Source organism: Calypte anna, chromosome 5A, assembly GCF_003957555.1.
Source record: "Calypte anna isolate BGI_N300 chromosome 5A, bCalAnn1_v1.p, whole genome shotgun sequence".
Classification (NCBI taxonomy): Eukaryota; Metazoa; Chordata; class Aves; order Apodiformes; family Trochilidae; genus Calypte; species Calypte anna.
The window spans coordinates 42,979,313-43,004,832 of NC_044251.1; the positions used below are offsets into that span (position 1 = coordinate 42,979,313).

Sequence of the window (25,520 nt, forward strand, 5' to 3'; positions counted from 1 at the left end):
TCTTCTTCTTTTATCATTTCAGCATGTGTACCCACTGCAGAACATCCTAAAGAACACCACGTTAGCACACTGGTTAACACAGACCATGTCATGCAAGCTTTCAGTCCATTATTTGCCTGAATATCTCTTCAGTCATGAATAAAGCTTGAATAAAGGGCAAATCTGCCACAGCAAACAAATTAGCTTCACTAACACATTTGCATTCCAACCAAAATTACTAAATAAGTGAGAAGAAGATGAATGCAAATTAATTCACTGCTAATAAAACAAAAGCAAAATTTATGCAGCACAATAATAAATTCCATGTACCCACTGCTGAACAGTACTGCCTGGGAAGACCTCTTCTGGTGCCTGTCTAGTGATGTGCAGATGTCAAATGTCACATCAAGTTCCAGTGATCAGAAGGTGACACGTGGCTCTCCAGTGACTGCAGCTGCTCTGTTCAGATGGTGCCCATGCAGTCAGCTCTGGTGCTGTTTCACAGGGCCCAGAAGCCAGGCTGAGGCAGACATATGGTGATGTGCTGCAGCAAGACAGCACTCTGCTAACAAGCTGAGCAGGGCTGGCTTCCAGTGTGGGCTCTCCCTGTCAAAAGATTTTGTTTGATAAAAAGCCTGACAGGGATTCCAGCTGTGAAGGGGGCCTGGAGGAGCGATGTGAAATGCACTGGCACTTGTCTCTCCCAGATCTGACTTTAGAGAACAACATTCAACTCTCATTTCAAAGTAAGCCTGTCAATTAGAATGACATTTTCAAATAAATATATGGGCCAAAGAAAGTTCTTTCTAAACATTCTCTTCTCACTGCTTTAATTTCAGAGTTAGGTCAAATTTGACACAGTCATACACACAGTCTTTAACTGAAATGGTAATTAATTTAGGAGGAACACTGTCATACAGGCTTGGCTGGGTGTTTCTGGCAGAGCCTGAGACATTATCAACCTGAGGTCACAATGCAAGAGTCCTTTGCTTAGGAGCTGTTTTCAGGAGTCAGCCTAACACAGAACAGAACTGCTACACATACAAACCACATTTAGTAGCCATAAAGCCCACCAGAAGAACAAACAGTTGTGGGAAAGGTAACAATGAGAATTAAACAGCAAGAATTAAGTGTTACCTGGAAATCTGAGTTTTAATGAGAGCATTTTTTGAGGCTGAGAGAAGAACTAGAAAAGCAGTAGAGAGCTGAAGACCAGGACCACAAAGGAAAGTAAGTCCAGTTTTGTTTAGGACAAACCCCCCAAGAAACCATAGCCCAAATATTAAGGATGGTTCAGCATCATTGAACTTCAGTGATGGGGAGGGCACAGGCTGAGGGATTGGAAAACTGCCAGGTAAGGAAAGATTCCTGCACAGAACATGAAGCTCAACCCAAGAACCTTCCTGGGTGCAGAGCTTTACACACACCACTACACCAGGTACACACACAAGCTACTCCAGGGTAAGCCCAGCAGAACTTACACACATTAGCTGCTCCACAGCACTGCCTCCCCATCTCCCTCCTCCCCTGACACAAAAGGAACTGTAATTTTTCCACTGGATACAAACGTGGTTTGGGAAGCAGATTGTTCAAAGTGATTTGATGTGACAGTTTCTAAAAAAACTGTTAGTGCCTGCTCATCAATCCAGTGCCTTTCCAAACCAACAGCATCCAGATCCCTCAAACAGGACAAGTATTGCACTCCTGGCTAAGGAAAATCTCCCAGGTACAGTGAAATCACAGAAGAACTTCTGATTTGTGAAAGTCACCCAGCTTATTTTGGTAAGAAATATGCATTATGTCTTCTGCAAAAAATCACCCCTCAGTCACAACACTGAGATGGAGACCAGTGACAAAACTGGATTTATCCATGTTTTTATGCAACATCTATGTTTTATCCTGGATCCCTAGAAGGCCTCAGAAAACCTTTTATGAAAAGCAGTTAAGGAACCACAATCAGTGTCCTGTGTTAAAAGGTAGGTCCAGAAAACCCCACTAGTCAGTTTTCACCATGTCAGGTGCTTGAGGAGCAACATTTCATTTGTTTATTTTTTTTCTGATATCCCTTAACCACAACCTCCTCCAGCTCCCCTCTTCCTTCCCCCTAAGCTGCTGGCTGAGAACATAAGAACAATAAGTAATATTACAACATGTAGAGAAGGCAGAAGAATGAAATAAATAAAAACAGATGGCAGCAATCCATCAGCACCTGAAGAAGAGCGTGGTGGTGTTTTGTCAGTGACAAGTAGTGCTTTCACTCACAAGTGTTTGTATAGAAAACCAGGATTTGTTTACTGCTCAGACTGGCAAACATACAGATTCACAAAAGACACTTCAGTTTGTTTAATAACCAACCTGCCTGGGAATAGCTATTCCCTTATCATTTGTTTCTACACCACCTTCACTCTGATGGAAGAGCACCAGAACCCTTCAGAAAAAGTCAGTACATTTATTTGAAAACTGGGTAATTCCATCCTAGGATAGATTGATTAAAAAAAAATAAAACAAGCAGTTGCAATGAGAAAGCAAATTTGATTGGTCTGATATAAAATGTTAAAATATTTTTTCTTATCTGGTTAAAAAAAAAAAAAAGAGAGAAAAACTCACAGTATTTAGAGTTCCACCAGAGCTCTTGGGGTGGTCATTTTTAGATCAGTACATTTAGAGCAAGGGTAAGAAGCCCCAGAGGTGCATTGCAATTAACATAATTAGATGCTTCAGTTTAGTCAGTTTATAGCAGGGCATTTATCTAGGAGGTGTGATCATAAGTCAGACTCACTGACTGTTAGCACATGACAGAGAGGATACAGGTACAGGGAGGGTTCAGGAACCAGTGTTCTGAAAACTATTTGTTAAATGAGAACTTTAAATCCAAAAGGATAAATGCTGCTAGGACACCCTCAGGAGTTCTTTCCAGCTCCTTGCTTTGGATTGGATCCAGCTTGAGACATCTCCCCAGTGTCCCAGCTCAACAGAAGAGGTTCACATCTCTCTGGAAATTAAAACCTGTAATGGTTCCACATCCCAGGACAGAAACAAATATCATCTGATGCTTTTCCCAGATTTTGACTAGTTATTCTCTTTGTCTTACATGTGTCCTCTTCATGCTGCCACCTGCACACTGCTCTGGTTTGATGCCAGTGAAGTTCAGCTGAGCAAGGCCTTAACCTGTAGGTCACAGTCAATGTGTGAAACATTGCCTAGTTGCCTAAATATTGGTTTTAGAGCACTCCACAGATTCCCACCCTTCATTCTGATGTGGTTAGTGGTTAAACATATGCTGAACTATACTGCCTAGTACCACTAATTTATTCATTCTGGCTGCTGTTGAGAAGACCAGCTGGTAAATGAGTTAAATGAGTAAAATCAGCTGAGAGCACAGAGCTCTTGTTACCTGGGAGGAAGAGAAAATAATCTGTCTTTAGAAAATGTAGGACAAAACACGGCAGAGATTTCTCCCAGCAGAGAGCACGAGCAGACACAAGCATGTCTGACTGCTCCAAAGGGATCCAAGAATTCCAACAGTATGGGGAAAATGCAGCACTCCCTCCACTAAGCCTCTCAGACAGAATATGCATCTTTGCAAGTGGTTCCCCAAACATGGGAAGCAGTAGGATTATTTTTTTTCAGCCAGTAGGATCTCAAGAATCAGATTAAAACTGAATGACAACAAGTATGGCAAATGAAGACAACAATTACTTTTGTCCCAGCAGTGGTAGTAACAGCTCTTGTTAGAAAATGGGTAAGGAGCAGTAAGGACACAGAAGTTCCACACCAGTCTGCTAGGCAGATGTGGAAGGAAAGGAGCAGAACACCAGTAGGGTTCTTCACAGAGCTTCACAATAACTACAGGAACACAGAATGCAAACCCTGAGGGCAAGACAACACTTCTGTAATTACCAACAGCAATCTGCCTTGGCTCTGGATAGGATCCAGCACAAGCTAATTCATTTCCAGCAATCTCCCCCCCTTTGCTCCAGTTCTGCCATTGGAACCTTGTTCTGAGAACACACTTGGCATTCCCTCAGGGCTGCCAGAGATGAGAAAGGACTGACAGAATCTGTTTGTGCCCTTGGTCTTTCATCAGTCAGGCATCTCTCCAGGACAAAAACATTACACAGAAGAGCAACTGACAAACCATAATAAGGCAAAACCATGCAGAAGGTTCCAGACATCTATTCTTATGCCTCTGTACTTATTGTATGCATAGTTAAGAGGATTGCTTCATTGACAGCACCTAGAAAAAGGATCCCCCCAAAAAAGAAAACATCTGGAGTATTTCCATGAAAAAAGAGATGAAAAAACATTCACCCCTGGCACAAACAGCATGCAGGTTTATTTTCAGCTTCCCCTTACACTAGAACTCTGGCTCTGAAGTTCCTAGACTTCACATGCCATCTACAACTGTGACTTTTTAGCTTGTATTTTTGGAGCTGCTGACAAAACAGCTCACACAAGACCAGCCAGGAGAATGACACTTTAGATTTTTTTTCAGGTACAATTGGCATTTCTTTCCCTGCAGGTACCTGTGATCATGGTGGCTGGTGAATCAGCTCTCAGGGCTCCACAGCAAGCAGCTAACACAAGTCTGTCAGCTGCATCCTCTGCCCAAGTTTGGCTCTAGGCAGAGCCCTGAGTTCAGCAGCATGGGCTGCAGCTCCACTGGAACTGAATAGGCAGAAAGTCTGAAAAAACATCTTGGAAATCCCTCTGCAGTGCAATCCTGCTCTGTCCTGTGATGAACCAGGGAGATTTTCACTGACATCAGCCCTACACTTTTTGCCTCCAGATGTATCTGCCCTCCCAGAGCCAGGTTAAGCTCTGCTGGGGACACAGCTGTGGTTCTACCTGCACTCAGCACCTGAACTCAACCTACCCAGCAAAATCAAATCCATTTTTATCTTTATTTAGTTTGGATTACTCTTCTCTATATAATCAACCTGTTCTCTCCTTTATGCAACAAAGCATCAGCAAACAAGCCACAAAATTATTCAAGGAATGCTAATTAGGAAGCTCCACAGGAATCTGGTTGTATGTACAAAAGGGGACTTACTTTGCCCTGCTAATGGAGTTTCTAGTAAGTTTGGGCATCTATCACTATCAAATCCCAGACCCTCATCTTATACTAGAAAGAAGGAACTATCATTCACTCAGCTTTGTGTTGATCCTGTATTTTTTTTCCCTGAAACTAAATAAAAGTAACTGCAAGTAACTAGAGCAAAACAAATACTCTACTTTTTATTACTTGGGCAATAGCTGAGCTTACTTAAATACTAAGAAAGAGTTAAAAACCATGGTAGCAATCAGATATTGGAGATAAATAAATGGTAGGCTAAAAGGGTGGGGTGTTCTTTTTTCATTCATTACACACAACATACTTACTAAGCATATAAGTAAATATTAGAGTGTATAAAGCTTATAAAAATAATTGCTCTCCTCCTTTTGGCTCACCAGCATTGTGGTGGCCAGACCCAGAATGTGGACAGTCAAACATACAGGATGCACAAATCAAACATGTAACAAACTAACGTAAAACATAAACACAGCCTTTTCTTGCCATTTGTTTTGACATTTGCTTTGCTTTTGTTTTCCCCACTGCCTTTTCCTGTTGCCCTCCACACCAAGAGGACTACCAGCTCCCTTCCCTTCCCTCCCTCAGGGAGCCCAGCTCCACGAACTGCTGCAGAAGGACCAGCCCAGGGGCAGAGCCCAGAAGAGCCAGTCCAGCTTGCAGGGATCCCAAAACACTTGGGCTCCACATGCCCATACACCACAGCACCACAGGCAGTCCCTGCCCAGCTTGTGCACTCTACTAGCAGTCAATACTTTTACCTTCTAACTGGTGCAGCAGCCCAGAAGCACAAGAAACCCTCACCAAGAGGCTTCAAGGCCAGAGAACTTATTTCTTGCTACAGATGCTTCACACTGAACCATTTTCCTTATGGCTCATCACTCCTCTCCCAGTCACACCTACCTTGGGGTCTCAGCACTGGCCTGTACACCTGGACTTTCCTCCTCTGCACATGTATTCTTAGGAAGTTTGGGCAGCAGCAAGCACAGCTTCACCAAGCACAGTATCTCAAGCACAGTATCACAGCTTCAGCAAGCACAGTATCACCTGAGCCACTCATCAGCACATGCGTTTCCTAGAAGTCCAAAGATTTTCATTACAAAAAAAAAAGAAAAAGTTGCAAAATACCATACAGAACCCCAAAGTGTGCAGCATGTCTACTTTTTTTTTCCCCTTGTGTACAGCTGTTCTTTATTAATTTGCATCAGGTCAATCACAAGAAACACTGAGGTCAATTTCTTACCCCAAACCAAATCCACCTGCTTTGATCAATGTTAATTAACAGCAGGCACACCTGATTCCCCAGGCTATGTATCCATGGTGCCTCCTCCGTAGCTGGGACAGCCAGGCTGAAGCTGCTGGTTCCTGTTAGATGTGTAATGCAAGGAGCTGCCCTCCTTCCTACTCGGAATGCGAAACTCTAGCACTCACCCTTTCGGCCAAGCCAGGTAAGAGCCCAGCTGTGTTCTCAGAGCTCTAATTAAAACCTCTATTTACACTAAGGGTTACAGACTGGACTCGTCTTTTAAAAAAACCCAAACAACTCACACTCGGTTATAGCAGGGCCAGCTTTACAGCCCAGGTGCCAGAAGTCGGTACTGGTTCTGCTCGGAGCAGCTGTGAGCGATCACTCTCCCTTCTCCAGCTCCACCTGAACGCAGGGCTGAGGCACCCAGGGGTTCCCGGGCTCCTGCTCCCCCCGCAGGCTCGGGCTCTCTCCCTGCAGGGCTCGGGCACCCACTCTCCACCCCAGCACCCTATTCCAAGGCACCCTGGGGTGACTCCGCTCCCCGGAGGGTTCCCCCACCTAACCCTGAGGGTTCCCCACCTAACGCTGAGGGTGCCGCGCAGCTCACGCGCTGCTCGCCGCTCACTGGGCACGGCTCAGGGGCTTTCACACGAGACACGGCTCTCACCGGCAGCTCAGATCCCACTGCTGCCGCCTCACCGGCACGGAAGGAGGGAGGGAGCCCCGCAAGGAGCCGGGAATAGGGCAGAGAGCCCCGCAAGAAGCCGAGAGCTGGGCATGGAGCTGGGCATGGAGCCCCGCCTGGAGCCGGGCGGAGCCTCCTCTGTGCCCTCCCCTCTCCGCCCCCTCAGCCACTAACGGCCGCCCTCGCGCCCGCCCCCCTGTGTATGTGGGGCTGAACCACTCCTCAGGGAGGCGGGGGTGTGATCATCCCCCTAAATGCCGTTCTGCCTGTCCCGCCCTGTGTACTCCCCTCCCCTTCCACCCCTTCCCTATTGGCACCGCCCAGCCGGGCAGTGACGCGAAGCCTCTCGCAGCCAATCCGGGCGTTGGCGCCTGCGCTCAAATTTTCTGTCAGCAATGGCTGCCGCGCGCGCGGGGTCGGGAGCTGCCCGTCTCTGAGGGACCCCGGCAGAGAGCTGAGGGGAGCCCAGCACCGCCCTGAGGGGGCCCCGGCAGAGACCTGAGGGGAGCCCGGGAGAGAGCTGAGGGGAGCCCAGCACCGCCCTGAGGGGGCCCCGGCAGAGACCTGAGGGGGCCCCGGGAGAGAGCTGAGGGGAGCCCAGCACCGCCCTGAGGGGGCCCCGGCAGAGACCTGAGGGGGCCCCGGGAGAGAGCTGAGGGGAGCCCAGCGCCGCCCTGAGGGGACCCCGAGAGACCTGAGGGGGTCCCAGGAGAGAGCGGGGAGCCCAGCGCCGCCCTGAGGGACCCCGGGAGAGACCTGAGGGGAGCCCAGCGTCGCCCTGAGGGGACCCCGGGAGAGACCTGAGGGGAGCCCAGTGTCGCCCTGAGGGGACCCCGGGAGAGTCCTGAGGGGAGCCCAGCGCCGCCCTGAGGGGACCCCAGGAGAGAGCGGGGAGCCCAGCGCCGCTCTGAGGGGACCGCGACCCCCCCCCCCGAGGGGATCCCCAGTACCGCCCTGAGGGGACCCCCGCGACCACCACCGCCGCCGTGAGGGGCCGAGGGCACCGCCGCCGTGAGGGGACAGTTCCCGCCGCCCTGAGGGGACCCCCAGCACCGCGGTGAGTCGGTCGCACCGAAACCGTCACCAAAATGATCGTGTCCCCCGCTCGGTGCCGCGGAAAGCTGCCGTTCCGGTCGGTGCCCCTCGACAGCCTCCCCTCCCACACGCTGACCCCCATTAAGCTCCTGATAGATCGGGACCCCGGGGAGAGCCGTCCCGGGAGGCCGGCGGCCGGCAGCCTCTTCCATTCCACGCTGCTGGCGGGCAGCAGGGGCGGCAAGGAGCTGCTGAATGTCAGCGAGATCCAGGCAGACACCGAGCGGCGGCAGGGACAGCCCCGGCCCAGGCCGGGAGACCCCTGGCCCAGGCCAGGAGAACCGGAGCGACGGACGGGAGAGCCCTGGCCCGGAGAACCGGTGCGGCGGGCGGGCGATGCGGAGTGGCCGGCAGCCCAGCCCTTGCCCTGGGGTGCGGCTCCGCTTCGTCCCGGGCTGAAGCGAGCGGCCTGCGAGCCTCCCGAGCAGGAGTCCCCGGCCAAGATCTTCCAGCGGATGAAAGCCCGGGCCCTGCAGAAGAGATCGGCACCACCGAGCAGCTACAAGACCGACCCGATCCTCACCCCCGATTTGGCGGAGCGGGGGCAAAGGCAGCAGAAACCAATCCAGACAGAAGCTCGGCAGAGACCCGCTGAGAGGCCTGATGGGGATATCCAGCCCAAAAAAGGTTTGTTGTGTTGCTTCTTTGGGATATCTGTCTCGTATTTAACCATAGCTTGGTGAAACTTCCTCTGCATTTCACTTAGATTTTTTTCAGGGTCTGGAAAAAAACACTGTGTGTACATAGGTGTAAAAAGTATTGGTACTGGTAGTGATCTTCCTTCAGAGCTTTGGGATTTAAAAAAAATATTGGATGGGTTTTTGTACTGCTAAAAATGTCCCTCGTGTCTATACCACAGCTGATACCTCACAGGAATAACTCCCGTGGTATTTTCTCCCTTTCTTGCTCAGTCAGCTTTTAACTGCTCACTTTGTCCTGTTTGGGGATGGGACTGACTCTTTACAACATGAGCTTAAGAAAAACAGAGAACTGCACTTACAGCTAAAAAAAAGTCAAAGCAATTACTTTAACTACTCCCTGCAGTTGATGTAGAAATGAAAAAGGTTGGTGGAAGAGTTGTTTGGGCTTTGAAATCCTGGGGTATTTTCCTTGGCAGTCTGCTCTGAAGGCTTTTCCAGATCATGGGTTGGCTGAAGGGGAAGCTGCCAGCACTGTGCCCCTCCTGGGAAGGTCCCATAGGTGCTATCAGTGTGTGGGAATTATATGCATTCCCTCCACAGGAATATGTGCATTCCTGTACTAAACTTTTATCCAGTTTTGGGTGGGGGGTTGTGACCCAGGGGTGGGAGATGCCCCATCCCTGGGAACACTCAGGGTCAGGTTAGGGTTCTGAGCAGCCTGATCTGTCTGGAGATGTCCCTGCTCACTGCAGAAAGGTTTAAATCTCCTTCCCAATCCATTCTGCCATTTTTATAAAAAAAGAAAGCTCCTAAAATTTTACTGCATTTCCCAGAGGTCTCTTGATGCCTTTGCATCCTCCCATCACACACTGATGGCATGGCACAAGTTCAGTACCAGGGGAATTTTGGATCTTACCAGATTTGTACTTTACTTCTCCTGCCCTTCAGGTGAAAGTGGTTTCCTTCCCACAGATTCCAAGATTTCCCTGTGTTCTTGTTTTCCAGGCTTACTTGGCATGGGGCTTCTCAAGACCCAAGCCATAGGAGCACTTGCCACAGACCCCCTGGTACAGGAGTCCCCTCAGAAATTCTTCTTGCGTATGAAGCGTAAACTGCAGCAGCAGCAGCAGCAGCAGCAAGGTACTTGGTATTGCTCTTAAAAACACCTCCAAAGTGTGACTTCAGGCTTTCTGCTCTTCAGTCTCTCGTGTCCTTCCTCAGGGTATCATTATTTCCGTATAGTCTGCACACAGGGGAAAAATAGAGGCAGAAACCTGCCTTGCTGCCTTTTCCAGCCTGGAGGTGGCATTGGACTGGGCTGAACTGTGGTTTAGGGCTGTGGGCTTCACACCATCACTCCATGTCCACCTCCCCTGACAGTGAAAGCCATTTGCCCCCAGGCTGCCTGTGTGCTGAGTTCTTTAGAGACTAGATGAGCAGGAAACTTGGTGGGAAACACCTAAACCTCTTACTTGTTCATTCCTTTTTTTTTTTCTCTTTCTCTGCTAACTTTTAATACATGAAAAGGTTTGGTTCTGAGAGAAACTCTCTTGCATTTTCATTTTTTTCCATATTGTTACTTGATAGCAAGCCTGCATAAGCTTGTGTCCTGTAATTCAGTTCTGAAAATGCAGATGGAGACAGTGATACACACCAGTCTTAGCAGTGTTCAACACTGAACTGATCTAAAAACTCAAGCCCCAATGCTTGTAGCTCCTGCTGTAGCAGCAGCATGACAAGAAATCCAGACTCGAAGTTCAGAAAGACAGAAATATTTAAAATTTCAGGTTTTGTGAAAACAGTGCTTTTTTCTTTTCTGTGCAAGGAGGATTCTTGAAAGAAAAGACAGGAAGAGTGGTAAAAGATGTAGTGTTAATAGATAGGTGTGTGTGCATCAGCTTGGTTATGGGGATCAGAGGGATATCTGTGCCTTTACAGCAGGAGTGTTGATCTGGCAGTGAGGAAAAGCTAATCCAAAGAAATCCAAGGAATGGCTTGCTGTGAAGGTTAAGGACTGAAATAGGCAGTGCTCATCAATACCTCCTCCTCTTAATAAAACAGAGCTAACTTTAGGAATGTATTTTATTAGTTCTGAGATTACCACTAATTTCTTTGTTCTTTTTCTTCTTGTGTGTGTTTTTTCTTTTCAATGGGCAGATCCAACACCTTCAAACCAAATCAAGCAGAACATTCCTCCTCCCACAACTACAGCAGTGCCAGTAGCCAGATCTGCTTTTGCTGAGCAGCTCAGGAATCTTGGTACAGAGTGTGTGGCCACTGATAAGGATGGGCAGGATGAGTTCCTTGTGGAATCCATGGATGCTGATGATGAGATGTCTGTAAACACAGTGATTAGTCCTGTGAATGTAACCTTGGCCCCTCTTAAAAATGGAGGCCAGTTACAAGAAAGGTGGGGAAATGGAAAAGCCCAGCATACTGAACTTTATCAAGACAGAAGAGAGTTACAGCCAAAGCATAATCAAGCTGCTCCCCACGTGAGAAAGATTCTGGAGACCAATTCTGAGAAGGTTTCGCAGCACATCCATGACATTATGTTCTCTCCTCCCAAAATTCACATTCCAAGGAAGCAAAAGCCCAAAGAAAGCTCTAATGTCCCTTTGGATAAACGTCCTACAGATCAAGGTGCTGGCAAAGCAGACAAAGAGGTGGGATAACTTAATACTTCAGGGCACCTGGTATATTCCTGTGGGCTGCTTATGGTTGTGATTTATTTTTTTCAAAAGTAATGTCCACCCAGAAGAGAATAAACTGATAAAATGTTGTGCTGGGCAGCAGTCCTTTGTCAGCACTTAACCATCAACAGGATTTCTTTTTTTCCTGCATTCCAAGATGACAAAGTTCAGGGAAAGTTTTGTTGTGTGGGGTTTTTAAGGTTTTTTTTGGATAAAAGCAGGGGTTTTGTTTTAGTAGTCACAAGCCACAGTATAGGCTGTAAGAGTTCCTACCTGAAGAAACCTCCCAGGTCCTCTCTTTAATGTGTTAATTTCCATGGGCTGCTATCATGGACCTGAAACAAATCCCTGGCCAACCCAGCTCTTGGCTGTGGAGGCAAAGCCAAGGAGGAGAGATCTGCCCTAGCTGGGGATGGTTCTGAAGTAATTGAGTCCCTACAGTTGATACTGGGGAGAGTCTTGGCTTTCCTGCAGGGGATCCCATCTTGTGTTGGATTAACTGGGACAAGAATCTTGTACCTGTCAGGTCCCTTTTCCTCAGCCAGGGTAAAATTGTTGGTAGGATCTTCAGTGATCCCTAGGCTGATGGTCAAAAGGCCAGCAGAACTTAAGAAAAGGTCTGGAGTTCATCAGCTGAAGTTGTGAGGAGTTTTAGATGTTAAAATGTTGCTTGTTGAGAAGTTTATTAAAAGAAAGCCCTTTCACACAGTCTCCTGAACTCCAGCACCTGTGTTGCTGGATGTTTAATTACTGCAGCTGCACATGTGCCAGCACTTTGCAGTGTCAGACAGAGCCACTTTAGTGACATCCAAATTTGCACTGTAATGTAGCTAATAAATACAATTTTATTTTTCATGGCTAGTTGGTTTTTTCCTGAACAGTAGGAAAGGACAGATGACAAAGTACAAGAGGTGTGGCATAGTGTTGCTGGTTTTTGTGAGGAGCTTTTTTGGCTGGTTACAAGTCTTGGCCAATGGCTTTGTGTCTGATGGTCAATATTAAACAGCTTAAAATTCTCTCTAATGCAAATTCCTCTCTTTATTTGTGCATTAGATTCCAGCTTGATTATGCTTCAACATTCATGTGTATAATGGTGGTTTTCAGTTTTTCTGGTCTGGAGCATGCTGCCTGAATATGTTCTGAAGTAGTGATGGGGCAGTTAATGTCTTTGCTGATGCCTTGGTGATGTTTCACAGCTTAGTCTGATTTAAAAATTCCTTTTTTTTTTTTTTTTGGTAACAGAAACATATCTGCCTAACCAGTTGGAGGATTAAAGTGATGGATGATAACACTGCAATATATGTTGAAGGCAAACGGAAGTAAGGAAAAGTTTTCTGGTTGCAATGCAATGTGAAACTTGTTGGTGAGCTTTCAGCACCTGAGCTGGGAAGGGAAAACCCCCTGTGCCTGGCTGAGCAGCTCAAACTGGTGGCCTGGGTCTATGCTGGGAACTGCAGTGGTTTCTCACACACTTGTGCCACTTTCCTCCCCAGCCCCAGGGAACACAGCCCCTGGAATGATTCTTACATTCTTTAAAACACCTTCTACCTGAGCACATGGGGCCCTTTGCAGGGTGACAGAGCTCTGGGGGGTGAGGGACTGCAGGGCTGGAGGCTGAGCTGGGGCAGGAGGAACCCTGGCTCTCCTGGCTTAGGTGGCATCTTCATGGAACTCAGTTAGCCTTTGAGAAATACCAAGGGATGTTCTGGTTTGAACTTCTTATCAAGGAAGAGGTAAATTCCTGCAGGTGTGCCAAAGGCAGAGTGCTTACATACAGGAAACTGCTGGTTAAATAATTATTTCAAAGTCCCATCCCAAGCCAGTCAAAGAGTAACAAAGACAAATGTGTCTGTCTAGTAGGTCCTTCCAAACTGGTACTAACCCAGGAGCTGATGAGCCTCTACTTCATTTCACAAATTTCTGTTCTGTGGGTGCTTGAAGTCAGCCCTGGGGCAGACTGCCACCAGCCCTCTGCTCCTGCCACACCACTTGTGGTGCACTGTCACTCCTACAGCTGTATGGTGAACCAGGGCTGATCCACCAGAAACTCTGCAGGATTTTCAGTTGGTTTTGGTCAGATTGGATTCCAACAGCTATATCAGGAAAAGGGGTGTCAGAGCAAAGGAAGGATTTGGTTTGCAACAAAGATGTTTGAAAACACCCTTGGAGAAAAGTATTCTACTCTGGCTGTAGGTAGCAACTACTTAAAACAGTTTCTCCTGAAAGCTCAGCACCTCCCTCACAGCCCCAGCAGTGTGGAGGGCAGTGATTCCTTGTGCTCTGGGTGGTGACAGGAGGCTCCCTGACTTCTGGTAGGATTTGTGTTAGGAACTGATATTTCCTGGCTGTACAGTAACAACTGGGCTCTCATTTTGCACCCTTCACTACTAACAACAAACTCCATGTGCCTTGCTGTGTCTGCATGCTGCTGGCACACCAGATACTTATTTGCCCTGTAGACCTCCTGATGTGACTTCTGTTAACATTTAGTGACCAGTTAAGCAGCTGGATGTTTTAATTGTTACCATGGGTAGCAGTCCTTGATATTGATCTGTGATTTGGTGTGTTCATCACTGTTGTAAAAATATATTAAAAACGACCCCAAGAACAAAAAATAAATTTAAAACCCCCTCAACTTTGTAGATTTTCTACTTTAATGCTTGGGCCTGATTTTTGTTTCCTTTAAACAATTCCCTTAGTAATTTCTTAACAACTCTAATTTTGCACATATTTGGGCTACTTCTTCAGTTGTTCTTGCCTTTAGGTCGGAAGGGTAGAAATAAATATAAAAATCCCAGGGAAAATACCCACTTGACCCATCCAGTGGTACTCCTGTACCTGGTACAGTGGTATCAGTGCAGTGATGAGCTGGATGGAGCCCTGTAGCTGCCTTTGCTCCTGCAGCCTGGTGTCAGGGTAATGCTGTCTGACTGACACTTGCAGCAGCTGACATGTTCATTCTGTCTCCTGGTCAGGCATTAACAAGCTCAGAACCCTTTCTCTTCCAAGCTAAGAACACCCAGCACATCCTGCCAGTATCTCTCTTGCTCATAAAATATGTAACCCCACCAGCCTCACATGGAACACCAATACTCTGTTTTGTAAAGCCTCCTTCTGTGAAAGCCATGTTTGATCTCTGTTCCTCCTGTCTGTCCTTGCTCAGGGACAGGAACAATCAGCCCTGGCACAGCACTGCCATCACGGAACGCCTGGCCTACAACCAAGTGAAAACAGCATCTGGCAACACCTACCTGCTCCAGGGAAACATGGACACAGCTGCCATGAGGAAAGAGGGTAAGGAGAGGATTCCTGGTGTAACATCCTGATGGGGCCAGTGATTTGTCTTGCCCTGGTGGTTGGGCTGGATATTCAGCCATCAGATTCCCACTGCTCTGCACTGCCCTTTGTGGCTGGAGCTTCCATGGGCTGCAGTTACAGGGAACACTTTCAGAGCATGAGGCTTCTTTTAAACAAACTGCTTTTTGCCAGGGCTGCCCTTATGTATTTTTGTCAATATTTTGGCATTTAATTGTACCAGGACATTCAGTTGGGGTTTATACACTACTGAAATTACCCTGGTGTTCACATTCTCTTTGTGACTTATTACTAAGTGATTAATCACCAGCTCTGCAACACTGCATGGCCTTTCTGGAGGCAGATTTGTTACACTGTCAGTGCTTTACAGTTTAGTAAACTGGAACATCTTTACTGTCTAGGTGGTACATGATACCAAATCCAACAAAGCTTCCTGCTTCAGCTTGTTCTGAAGTATGTGGGATTTTAAAGGAGATTTAATTGGCACACAGAGTTACAACTAGGCCAGGCTGATTCTGTCTTGCTTCATGAGCACCCTCTGACATGTTCACCAGGGAGTGAGGTGCCATGAGGTGCTTAGAGGCAGCTCTGGGAGGAGGAGGAGGAGATCTGGGGTAATGCACTTCAGCACCCTCCTCACTCTGCTGTCTCAGGCCCAGCACAAGGAATTCAAAGGTGTCTCTGTGGCTTTAATTCTTACTTCTCATTTGCACAACTGGGATGCATTCTGATAAAAGCCTGACTTGACTGCTTTCTGACTTGAAAGTTTTTTTATCAGTTCCTCTGCTAAATACTTACAGTTGTTTTTATTTTAATATTCTGAGAAGGAAAGGGGACAGTGAGAGACTTCTCTGAGTGGCTCAAGAACTGCTGAGGTTTCCTAAGCTTAAGAGTGGCTGATTTTCTGTTCAGTAAAAAGTTCTTTAACTGGGACAACCTGTCTGTCACCAGTGTTTATAGATGTTGGGACCTTCTGAGGTACTTACAAAACTACAATTGTACCAGACGTTATTTCTACCTTTGTGATTAGAAGTGTTGTTCAGCTGCTGTTGATGCTGCTTCTGTTCCAAACAGGATTTCCCTACCGCTTCATCAAAAGATTTACATATGGGTTTTCCAGAAAGTGGAAGGAATATGTGGAGGCATTTCTTGAGGAAAAGAGAAGGTAATTTCCAGGAGATTCCATTTCATGGCAACGTTCTCTAGGGATGTGTTGGGATTTTGCTTTTTCAGAATACTACACCAGAGAGGTGTAGAAGATTGCAGATGTGTGCATGAAAACTGTGTTCCAGGCAAACCCTGCTCTTGGCTTTGGAAGGTCACCCTTTACCTTTCTTCACTGTGCTGCCTTGGTACCTTTGTACCCTTTACCATTCTTCTGCCTTGGTTTTGTTCCACTGGTTACAGAGCCTTGGGCAGGAGCAAAGGGTTCCCTGAGGTGGTGTCTGGCCTGGTGTCTGTATCAGTACAGCTGCACCCTGCTGCTGGGCTGGCTCAGATGAGGAGATGGCCAAGTTAATGTGTTGCTAAAGGACAACTTCTTCAGGGGTTTATTGTTTCTCTCCTTAAAATCCAACCCATCAGGAAAGAAGAAAAACAACGTATAAGTGAGGATGAAAACGAAGACAGCAACACCATGGTGGATACAGATGTGCTGAAGACTACAAAAGACTCAGCAAGAAATGTAAAGAAACCTGAAACCAGAAACACCACCTATGAAGTATCACCTAGGAATGATGAAAATGCTTGTGGGTATTTAATAATTCTTTGGGGTTTAGTTTTAGCTGTTTTCCCTAACAAAGGATGTCCATGTTTATTTTATGGCATCTGAATGTCTTTGCCACAGTTGAGGCACAGAGCACGGTAACAGTTGGGGATGAAGGGAACAGATGTGGAAAAACCCATTAATTGGCTCTCCAGTTGGTTTCTGTTTTTCTCTCATTGCAGTCAGCATTTGTTCCACATCAGAACTTTTCTGCTTCTCTTTTATGACATTTACAGTACTTACAGCCTTCTAACAGTAAAATTTCAAGTTCACAACAGTAAATTCTGTAATTTGTGCAGATTATTACTTCAGCCATGCTGAGGTCTCCTTAGTTCTCACCTGAGCACTTTTGAACATAAACTTTTAGGAAGTTCCATGCAGTCAGTATGGACGAGCTGGTTTCAATCCAGCACCACTCCTATCCTGTCAGGTTGGCAAAGGTGGATTTCCAGTGCAGTGTCTGGGACAAAGCTGTGTGTGTTTTGTGTGCAGATACAACCCCAAAGCACAGCTCTGTGCTGGGTAACGGGGTTTACACGCGCAGCGGCCGTCACGTCCGACCACCACTGAGCTTCTGGTGTGGGGAACGTGAAGTTGTGGATCAGGACCTCAATGTCACCATAGAGCAAGGTGGAACTGATTACTTGAGCATGGTAAGATGCTTTTGCCTGTTGTTAATCACAGTTGCTTAAGTGGCTTTGGCTGCCTGCATGTATATAAACACCTGTGCTCATCAGAAGAGTATTTAAGTAGATCCTGGGCAATGTAGGTGACTTAAATCTACCTGTCCTGTAAACATCTGGCTTGGTTTGGGGGGCTTGTTATGTGATGTGTTTCAGAAGTTTAGACTAAATTGGTTTATTTTGAAGTTGTATACTAGTGAAAACTCCCAAAGACAGACCAGTTCTAGCTCTAAGAAGACTGAAGGAAAGCAAGTGATGAAGGCAAGAGAACAAACAACAAAAAGGCAAAGTAAAGGTAAAAACTAGAATTTTTTTTCTTTTTTCTCAAAGTTACTGACTAGAATAAATGAGATTATGAGTTCTGGGTGCCAGAGCACCATGGTGATGTCCTGTTAATGCAAAGAAATTGCTAAAATCTTTTAATGGTCAATTGCTTCTTCTATGAAGAATTACCTGAGTAGCATTAGTGCCCAGTTTTACAGCTCCAAATATAACTCTGTTTGTAAGTCACTGCTTTATGTGCAGAACAGGAAGATGCAGAGTTGTTTTTGGAAACTGAAAAGGAAAGTTTGTGATATTTTTGACATTTCTGCTCCTCTTACCATTGAGAGATTACTTGTGCCTGTTACATGTGACTTGAGAGAGCCTGAAGAGGAGTTCTCCAGTCCACTGAACTGATTTTAGGTCTCTCAAGATCTTAGGATTTGTCTCTTAAGTGACATTTTGCTGCGTTTTGGAGGGAAGCAGCATTTGATTTATTTTTGTATCCCAGTGAGACATTCAACAGATTCTCTCCTTGTCCTGAGGAGCTCCAGTGTTGTGTTCATGTGGGGAGAGGTGTCTGCAGGTCTCTTCTGACAGTCCCCACAACAGAAAGGAGCTGATGGATCTCAATGAGTGTGGGGTGGGCTTTGCTTGCCTGAGAACACAGCAATGATTTACCTCACAATGCCTCCTGTTGTGCTGACATCATCTCTTTCAGGAAAAAATTATGAAAAAAAAGTAAGTTCCCAAAGAGAGCCCAAGTCTGCTGGAAGGAAGGAGGCCAGGCACTTCATTTCAGATGATGATGATAATGAAAGCAGCCCTGCAGTCCCTAATACAAGAACTAAACAAAAGGTTTCTGTTCAGCTAACTCCCTTAGCTACTGATGTGCTAAAAAAACACAACTTTAATAGCAGAACCTCACAAACGACAAAGAAAATGGGAGGAACAGAACAGACTGTGTCTAGGCAGGCTCACAAGTACTCTCTGAGGTCAGCCCACCCACTTCAAGACAAGCATTTACCAGAAGAATCACAAAGAAAAGATGAGGAGGAGGAATCCAGTGAAGATATCCCACTGTCTATCAAAAGGAAAATTAAACCTTTGCTAAAACAACAGATGCAGAACTCTAAATCTTCCTCTAACAGTGAAAGTTCACAGGGTGATGCAGACAAGGCCCCCTGGGGACACAGGAGGATAAAACACTCTCCTGCCCCCTATGATGTGCTGCTGGGACAAAGTGTCCCCACATCCACTGAGGGCTCTGCTCTACCTGAAGGAAAAACCCCTCCTAGTGAGTCTGGAACTTCCCAGCTGCCTGATAAGCCAACAAACACCAGAAACAGAACCAGCCCACCTACATATTTGATTCTAGGTGACACTGAGTCTGAAAGCAGTGGAGAGGAAGTCCAAGTGAAAGAAAAGAATTCAAACAGATCTGATAAAAAAAATCCAAACCATAAAGTTTCTAATACTGCTAAGTCTTCAGTGGAGAAATCAAGAGAACCTGAGAGGAAAAAGGTGCAGAAGTCTCGAGACCTCTTCCAAAGAGCAACAGATGGCTGGACTGAAAAGGAAATACAGAAGCTCTACAGGCAAGTGGTTCATAGAATCATAGAAAGTGAGGGGTAGGAAGGGACCTCAAAAGATCACCCAGTCCAACCCCCCTGCCTCAGCAGGATCCCCCAGGGCAGGACACACAGAACACATCCAGGGGGGGTTTGAATGTCTGCAGGGAAGGGGACTCCACCACCTCCCTGGGCAGCCTGGGCCAGGGCTCCCTCACCCTCACAGTGAAAAAATTCTTCCTGATATTTATATGGAACCCCCTGTGCTCCAGTTTATACCCATTGCCCCTTGTCCTGTTACCAGTCACCCTGAGAAAAGCTTGGCTCTGTCTTCCTGGCTCTCTCCCCTTACATACTAATCAACATCACTCATCTCACCCCTCATTCCCTCCTGCAGGCTGCAGAGCCCCTCAGCTCCCTCAGCCTTTCCTCACCAGGAGATGTTCCACTCCCTTCACCACCTTGGTTGATCTGCTCTGGACTCTCTCCAACAGTTTTCTGTCCTGCTGGAACTGAGGATCCCAGAGCTGGACACCATATTTCAGATGTGGCCTCACCAGGGCAGAGCAGATGGGGAGCAGAACCTCTCTGGCCCAACTGACCAACCCCTCCTGATGCCCCCCAGGTGCCATTGGGCTCCTTGGCCACCAGGACACATTCCTGGCTCATGTTCACCCTTCCAGCCACCAGCACCCCCAGGGTCCTTTCCCCAGCCTGCCCTGCTCCCTGGGGTTGTTCTTTCCCAGATGTCAGACTCCCCACTTGCCCTCATTGGATTCATTCCCTTTCTCCTGCCCACCTCTCCAGCCTGCCCAGGTCCCTCTGGATGCAGCACAGCCTCCTGGGGGGTCAGACACTGCTCCCAGCTTTGTGTCACCAGCAAACTTGCTGGCAGGACACTGTTCCCTCATCCAGGCCATCAATAAACAAACTGAACAGTACTGGTCCCAGTTCTGACCCTAGAAACAGACTCCCAGCTGGATTCCATCCCAGTGTCTGCCCCTCTCTGGCTCTGCAGGGCAAAGTTTCCCTCAGACATCAGGAGGCTTTAATGTACCTGAGGGCTTGGGTGCTCTGGATCTGGATTTTAAAGATTCAGTCTCTTTTACCTTATTTAAAAGGTTTCCTTAATATTTTAATTCCCTCTGACAAAATAGTTTTTTTAACTTGATAACAGTATTTGAAAGAAAAGAGACAACTGAGTATTTTCTAAAATAACTGATAGCTGCCTGAGCCACCAGCAGCCCCTGCTCTGCCATCCATGTAAAGTGAGAGAGCACAGATCTTGGGCAAAACTTGGTGAATTTAGTCCTCTACCTGATTTTGAAAAGCACACACCTAATCATGTCAAAAATGATTAAAGTTCCTGGGAGTAAAACAGGAAAACACAAGTAGGGAAATAATAGGGTAAAATCTTCCATGTTTATGATTTTGACAGTAAGTCAGAGGTAGGGAGTTGTCTCTCCTAATAGGATAAAATGTTAAACCTGACAAGCTTATGTATTTAAATGTTTTAAGGGGGAGATCACCTGTAAGAATGTTTCAGTAATGCATTGTCCAATTACTTAACCTACAGGGCAGTACTTAACATAAATGTTAAAGCAAAATGTGGTCATTTTATTCCTGGTTTCTTCTAGATTAGAAACCTGAAAAGAGATGAGCTTGTGTCCTGGGGTGGAGGGGGCACTGGCTGCAAAGGGGGAAGAAACTTACCTTGTAAGGCAGCTGGGAGTTTAAACTGTTCAAATAAATGTTGGGGTGTTTCAGAGCCAAGAGGACATCAGTGCAGGCTCCTCTCCTGGAGGGCAGCTGGTCTGGGGGTGTTGTAGCTGGGGGTGATGGAGTCTGTGTCTCTGTTCTCTCCACAGGGCTGTTGCTGCCTTCTCCAAGCAGAGGAAAGGCTTCTGGGTGGAGGTGGCCATGGCCGTGGGGTCTCGCTCTGCTGAGGAGTGCCAGCACAAGTATGGAGAGGGACAAAAGGCAAAAGGCTCAAAAACACAGGCCAAGAAGAAAAGCACTTCAGGGAAACCAGAACAGAAAGGTACTGACACCTTGGTTTGGGGCATTTTGTTGTCTTTAAGTTGTTTAAGTCACAGTATTTATTATGCAGTGGGAGATCCAGACATAAACACTCACCAGGGTCCAAGAGGGAAGATGATTATCTATAGGATGGAGAATGTGATAAATGCCTGAAGTAACAAGAGAGAGGATATTTAATAATTTTCTAGTTTTCAACATGAGAAAAAGACTTAAGCCAATTTCGCCAGCTAGGGAAAATAACTGCTGATACCTTCAGAGGCCCTTGGAGGCCTCAGTAGATAACCAGCTACCTGTAGAGCTGTCTGTGCAAAGGGGATACGGGGTGCCTGGGTGCACTAAGGGCACTGTGGAGTAAGAACAACCACGTTACCTTCTCTGGGCCTGGCACTGATGTGCCTGTTGCTGTTTTCTGTCCAGTTCTGAAGTCAGTAACTGCTGTTCACGGAGAGCAAGCTCACCCTGAAGTGAAAGGCACCAGATGCTCAAAGCAGTTATTGAACACCAAAAAGGTGACAATGACCTAGTAAGCACTTAGGTAAGAACAGACCTTGCTAGCAGCTCCTCCAGCTGGCAGAGACACTGCTCAGCTGGTGGAGGCTGAAGTGTTAAACTGTGGGCAAAGATGGCTCTGGTGATGTTTCTGGGTGATTTAAGCTGTGCATCCATCTCCATTTAAGAGAAAAGCAATAAAATCATGTTTTCTGTCCAAATGAGGTGATCCAGGTTACTCACAGCTGCTGGATGTCAGGTGGGAACACTTGGCTCCAGCTCTGCAGCCTCTGTAATGCAGCACAGAGCAGGTGAGGCAGGAGGTTTCCTGCCCTTGAAGCCAGCAAACTCATTTTGTGCAGGCTTGGCACAGCAGCAGATGGTGAGGCCAAGTGCGAGCAGCACACTTCTTGTACTTCAGTGTTTCTTCAAAATGTTTGTGGCAGTCCCAGAATCTGTGAGACTGAGCAGTGTCACAGGCATTGCTGTAGTTAGCAAATTTAAAACCCATGCTACATAACTGATGTCTTAGAATAATGAATCTGTTGATTCCTGTAGAGAAGAAAGAGCCAGTTACCATAAATGCCAAAGTGGGAACCTTAAAAAGGAAGCAGCAGATGAGAGATTTCCTGGAGCACTTGCCAAAGGATGACCACGATGACATCTTCACTGCAACCCCTTTTCAGAACAGAAGAGTCAAGGTACAGCTGGGACAAGAGTGGGAAGAACAGCAGTGTGCTTTTCTGGGGGTGTCTCAAGGGTGTTTTACAGCTCTTGGGAACATCACTTATCAAACCCTGTCTGGGTGCAGTCCTGTGTAATGTGCTCTGGGGGGCAGAGTTGGAGCAGATGATCTCTAGAGGTCCATCCCAGCTCTGAGAACTACCTGATTCTGTATCCCAGGAACCCCGTTTTTCCTGAGGGATTTTTCAGGGCACTCCTCTTTGGTGAAACACAGTGATTCAAGAGGTTTCTCCTTTTTTTAAAATCCATTGTGCCTAGTTTGGGCTGTGCAGAGGAAACCAACCTCCTGTGTTGTGCACAGTGAGAGACAGAGCTATAGAGGGAAATTCCAGGTATTTAGGAGTCATGAGCTGAATTCCCCTTCCATGAATGAGTCCAACCCCTCCTGGAACCTGTACTGACTGTTCACAGCTGCCTGTGCTAAGTTCCAGAGCCAAGTTCTTTGCTGAGTGAAGAATCATCATCTCTGATTTGTTCTGAACTTGAGTCTTGTGGGGAAGAGCCAGCAAACAAGTGTCCCTGTCCCCATTCACCTCTGATGCCAGTTACAGCTGTGTGTGTCCCCCAGGCCCTGCTGGGACCAGCAGCTCACTTGAGTAATCCTGAAATCCTCCTCCTGAGTAGTGGTGGTCAGCTTTGAGCTTGTAATTTTAATCAGAAATGATGTTTAGCATGTGTAGTAGCAGGCAGAAAAAGACAGCAAAATGTTGGGTGTCAGCAGGGAGGAGGCAGGAGGCAGGGTTTGGCTGCCAGGTTGTCCTCACACTCTGGGCACCTTGCTGGCTGCTGGGGCTCAAGAGAGAATGTGGAGTCAAAACACAACAGAAAGGAGGAAGGGGATGGAGTGAGTGCTGAGTGAGGAGAGAGCAGAGAGCCTGGAACTCCTCCCTGTGGGGATGAGGGACAGAAGGAAGGTTCAGAGTTGTGAGGAGCACGTGTCCACGCAGACAGCCCCTGGGATCCCTTCTGGGCAGGGCACTGATTGCTCTGGTGTGGCTTTGTAGCTCCCAACGTTCTGGAGAAGCCAAGATGATGCTGATGATGATGCCTTTGCACTTACGGACAACCCCATCACCCCTTCCTCAGCTGTCTTCCCACCAGTGAAAACCCCTCAGTGTGAGCATATCAGCCCTGGTATGCTGGTACCCATCAACAGGTAGGAACCCCTCCAGCTGTTCCTCTGCTAACCTTCTCCTTTCTCCTCACAAAGATTTTTTTTGTGTCTTCTGAGAAAGATCACCCTTGGAACTGGGACACCAGTTCACTCCCAGACTTGGCACAGGCAGGGTAAATCCCAGAGCCCTGGAGGGGTCTGTTTGCAGAAAAGTGTTTGCTGTGACAGTGTGAGCAGCCACACACACAGTGCCAGTCACACACCCTGGCACTCCTGGAGAGGGCCCTGGGTCAGGCTGCAGCCTCGGGGAAGCTTTGTCTGCTCAGTTTCAGTCTTGACCCATCAGGTGCTTCAGACTTTACTGAAGCAAACTTCAGTCATCCCAAGAGGCATTTTATCTCATGGCAAGAAATGAGCTTCCTCTGGGAAGCCAATGAAGCTTTGTCTGATCTTTGCATGAGGAGTGGTAGTAGGTGAGCTGATTGCACACTTCTGTGGTGGTCCCAGAGCTGCTGGGATTTTTAACTGACCAACAATGCTTTTAATCTCCGTGCTAACTTTCTTTTGGAATTAGAGCTGTATTATGCCTTTATCTGTGTCCAGCACCCCAGTGACCCTCACCTGCTCCCTTCTACCTGCAGGAATGATTGTGACAAACATGTCTTCAGAATGCAGAAGAAGACCCAGGGCAGCAGAGGCACCTGGGACAATGTCAGGAAGACAATGGTAATGATGATGTCCTTGGATGTGGCCTTAGCTCCACCTTACCCAGGCTGTGCTGAGCAGCAGGCAGAACCAGCTGGTACCTGCTTGTTAGGAGAAAACTTGTGCTTGTCAGAAAAGAGCTGCTGCTTGTCAGGATGGAACATGTTGCTTTTCTTAGGGAATTTGTGACTGCCCTTGAATTCTGTGATCTTTGGGTACAATAAGGTCCTGGTGCATTCTACAGAGTGGGAAGGGAAACCATGTGTGCATTCAGGGATGTCTGATAGGAGAGGAAGAGTGTGTATTCCCACACTATCCTGGGATTTGCTATTCTTCTGACTTTTCCATGAAAAGCTGAGATCCCAGGCACAGAAAAGCAGCTCATGCCTCCAGTGGAGCACAAGCATGTGTGGCAGTAGAAGAGTTTACAGCTGAAGTGACACTGTGGGACAGTGACAGGGTGACAGTTCCAGTGTCAGAGCCTGTGCTGGTTTCCCCCCAAGCTGTGCTGAGGCTCCTGTGCTTTCTCTCCTCTCTTGCAGGCTGGAGGGCTGCTGGGGACCCCAGCTTCACACAGAACCAAGTTCTGTCAGGACACCAGTGAGTGCTCTGGGTTTCTCCTTCTCCCCTTCACTTCCTTTCACATCACTGGGGGCTTCCTGGGTGCCCACCCTCTGGGGGCTCAGGAATTTTTCCAGGCTGTTTCTCACAAACACCTCTGCTCCCTGGGGCCTGTGGGGTGGCTGCTGAAGCCCAGGCACCCACTGCCTCTCCTTGTCCTTGCTGCAGGGGTGGTGCAGAGCCCTGCTGTGGGGAAGCTCTTTGTGGCTGATGCTGTGGATTCATCAGAGGAAGAAGAGGCTGATTCCTACTGCTCCATTTAGTGACCTCTGGGCTTCTACCACGTCGTGTCAAGGGAAGGGGTTTGGCTGCTGCTCCTGTGCAGTTTGCAAACCCTTCCTGCTCTGTTTTTATGTGTTTTAACACCCCTCTCATCTTTCTGCCTCTCCAAGTTTGTCACTTTCCACCTGTACCCAATGGCACTTCTGTGCAGGCTCCTCCTTTCCCTTGTCCTGGTTCTCCTGGGAGAGGGAGAAATGTACTGAGGTAACAACTGGAGGCCTGGGTTCATTTTAAGGTAAAACATCTTTTTGAAGTATGTCTGTACAATAAATTGGGTGGTACAGTCTGTAAATAATTGGAATTGCTTTTTAATTTCCTCTACTAAGAGTATGAGTTTTTCCATGTCCTTAATGTAATAAAGAAGGCCACTCTTCTTTTACTCATGTATGGATCAGACTCTTTGGGGGGAGAGGAGCAGGACTCACAAACTGGCCCTTGGTTTTGTTTCAGTGACCTGAGCTGGAACCTTTTCACCATCCTTTTTTTTTTTTTAAGACACAAATGGGTGCCCCCAGCC

General features: G+C 47.2%; 1 protein-coding gene across 1 annotated transcript; it reads left to right on the top strand.

The window, feature by feature from the left end:
• The first annotated feature begins 7,939 nt into the window (after positions 1–7,939).
• On the top strand, positions 7,940–25,203 carry MIS18BP1 (MIS18 binding protein 1). Its single transcript, XM_030452509.1, has 17 exons — positions 7,940–8,706; positions 9,726–9,860; positions 10,878–11,386; positions 12,656–12,732; positions 14,577–14,707; positions 15,803–15,893; positions 16,313–16,476; positions 16,986–17,146; positions 17,363–17,471; positions 18,159–18,734; positions 18,930–19,035; positions 20,877–21,049; positions 22,096–22,238; positions 23,286–23,437; positions 24,037–24,121; positions 24,643–24,700; positions 24,890–25,203. The coding sequence occupies exons 1-17, from the start codon at positions 8,073–8,075 to the stop codon at positions 24,982–24,984; spliced, it is 3,399 nt and encodes a 1,132-aa protein (XP_030308369.1). The 5' UTR covers positions 7,940–8,072; the 3' UTR covers positions 24,985–25,203.
• The last annotated feature ends 317 nt before the right edge of the window (positions 25,204–25,520 follow it).

Bases quoted from the DNA above. Each gene is read 5' to 3' on its own strand.
- MIS18BP1 (XM_030452509.1), top strand. From the start codon at position 8,073: ATGATCGTGTCCCCCGCTCGGTGCCGCGGAAAGCTGCCGTTCCGGTCG. The intron at 11,387-12,655 runs GTGGGATAACTT...TTTTGGTAACAG, and splicing joins CTGGCAAAGCAGACAAAGAG to AAACATATCTGCCTAACCAG. The intron at 24,701-24,889 runs GTGAGTGCTCTG...TCCTTGCTGCAG, and splicing joins CAAGTTCTGTCAGGACACCA to GGGTGGTGCAGAGCCCTGCT.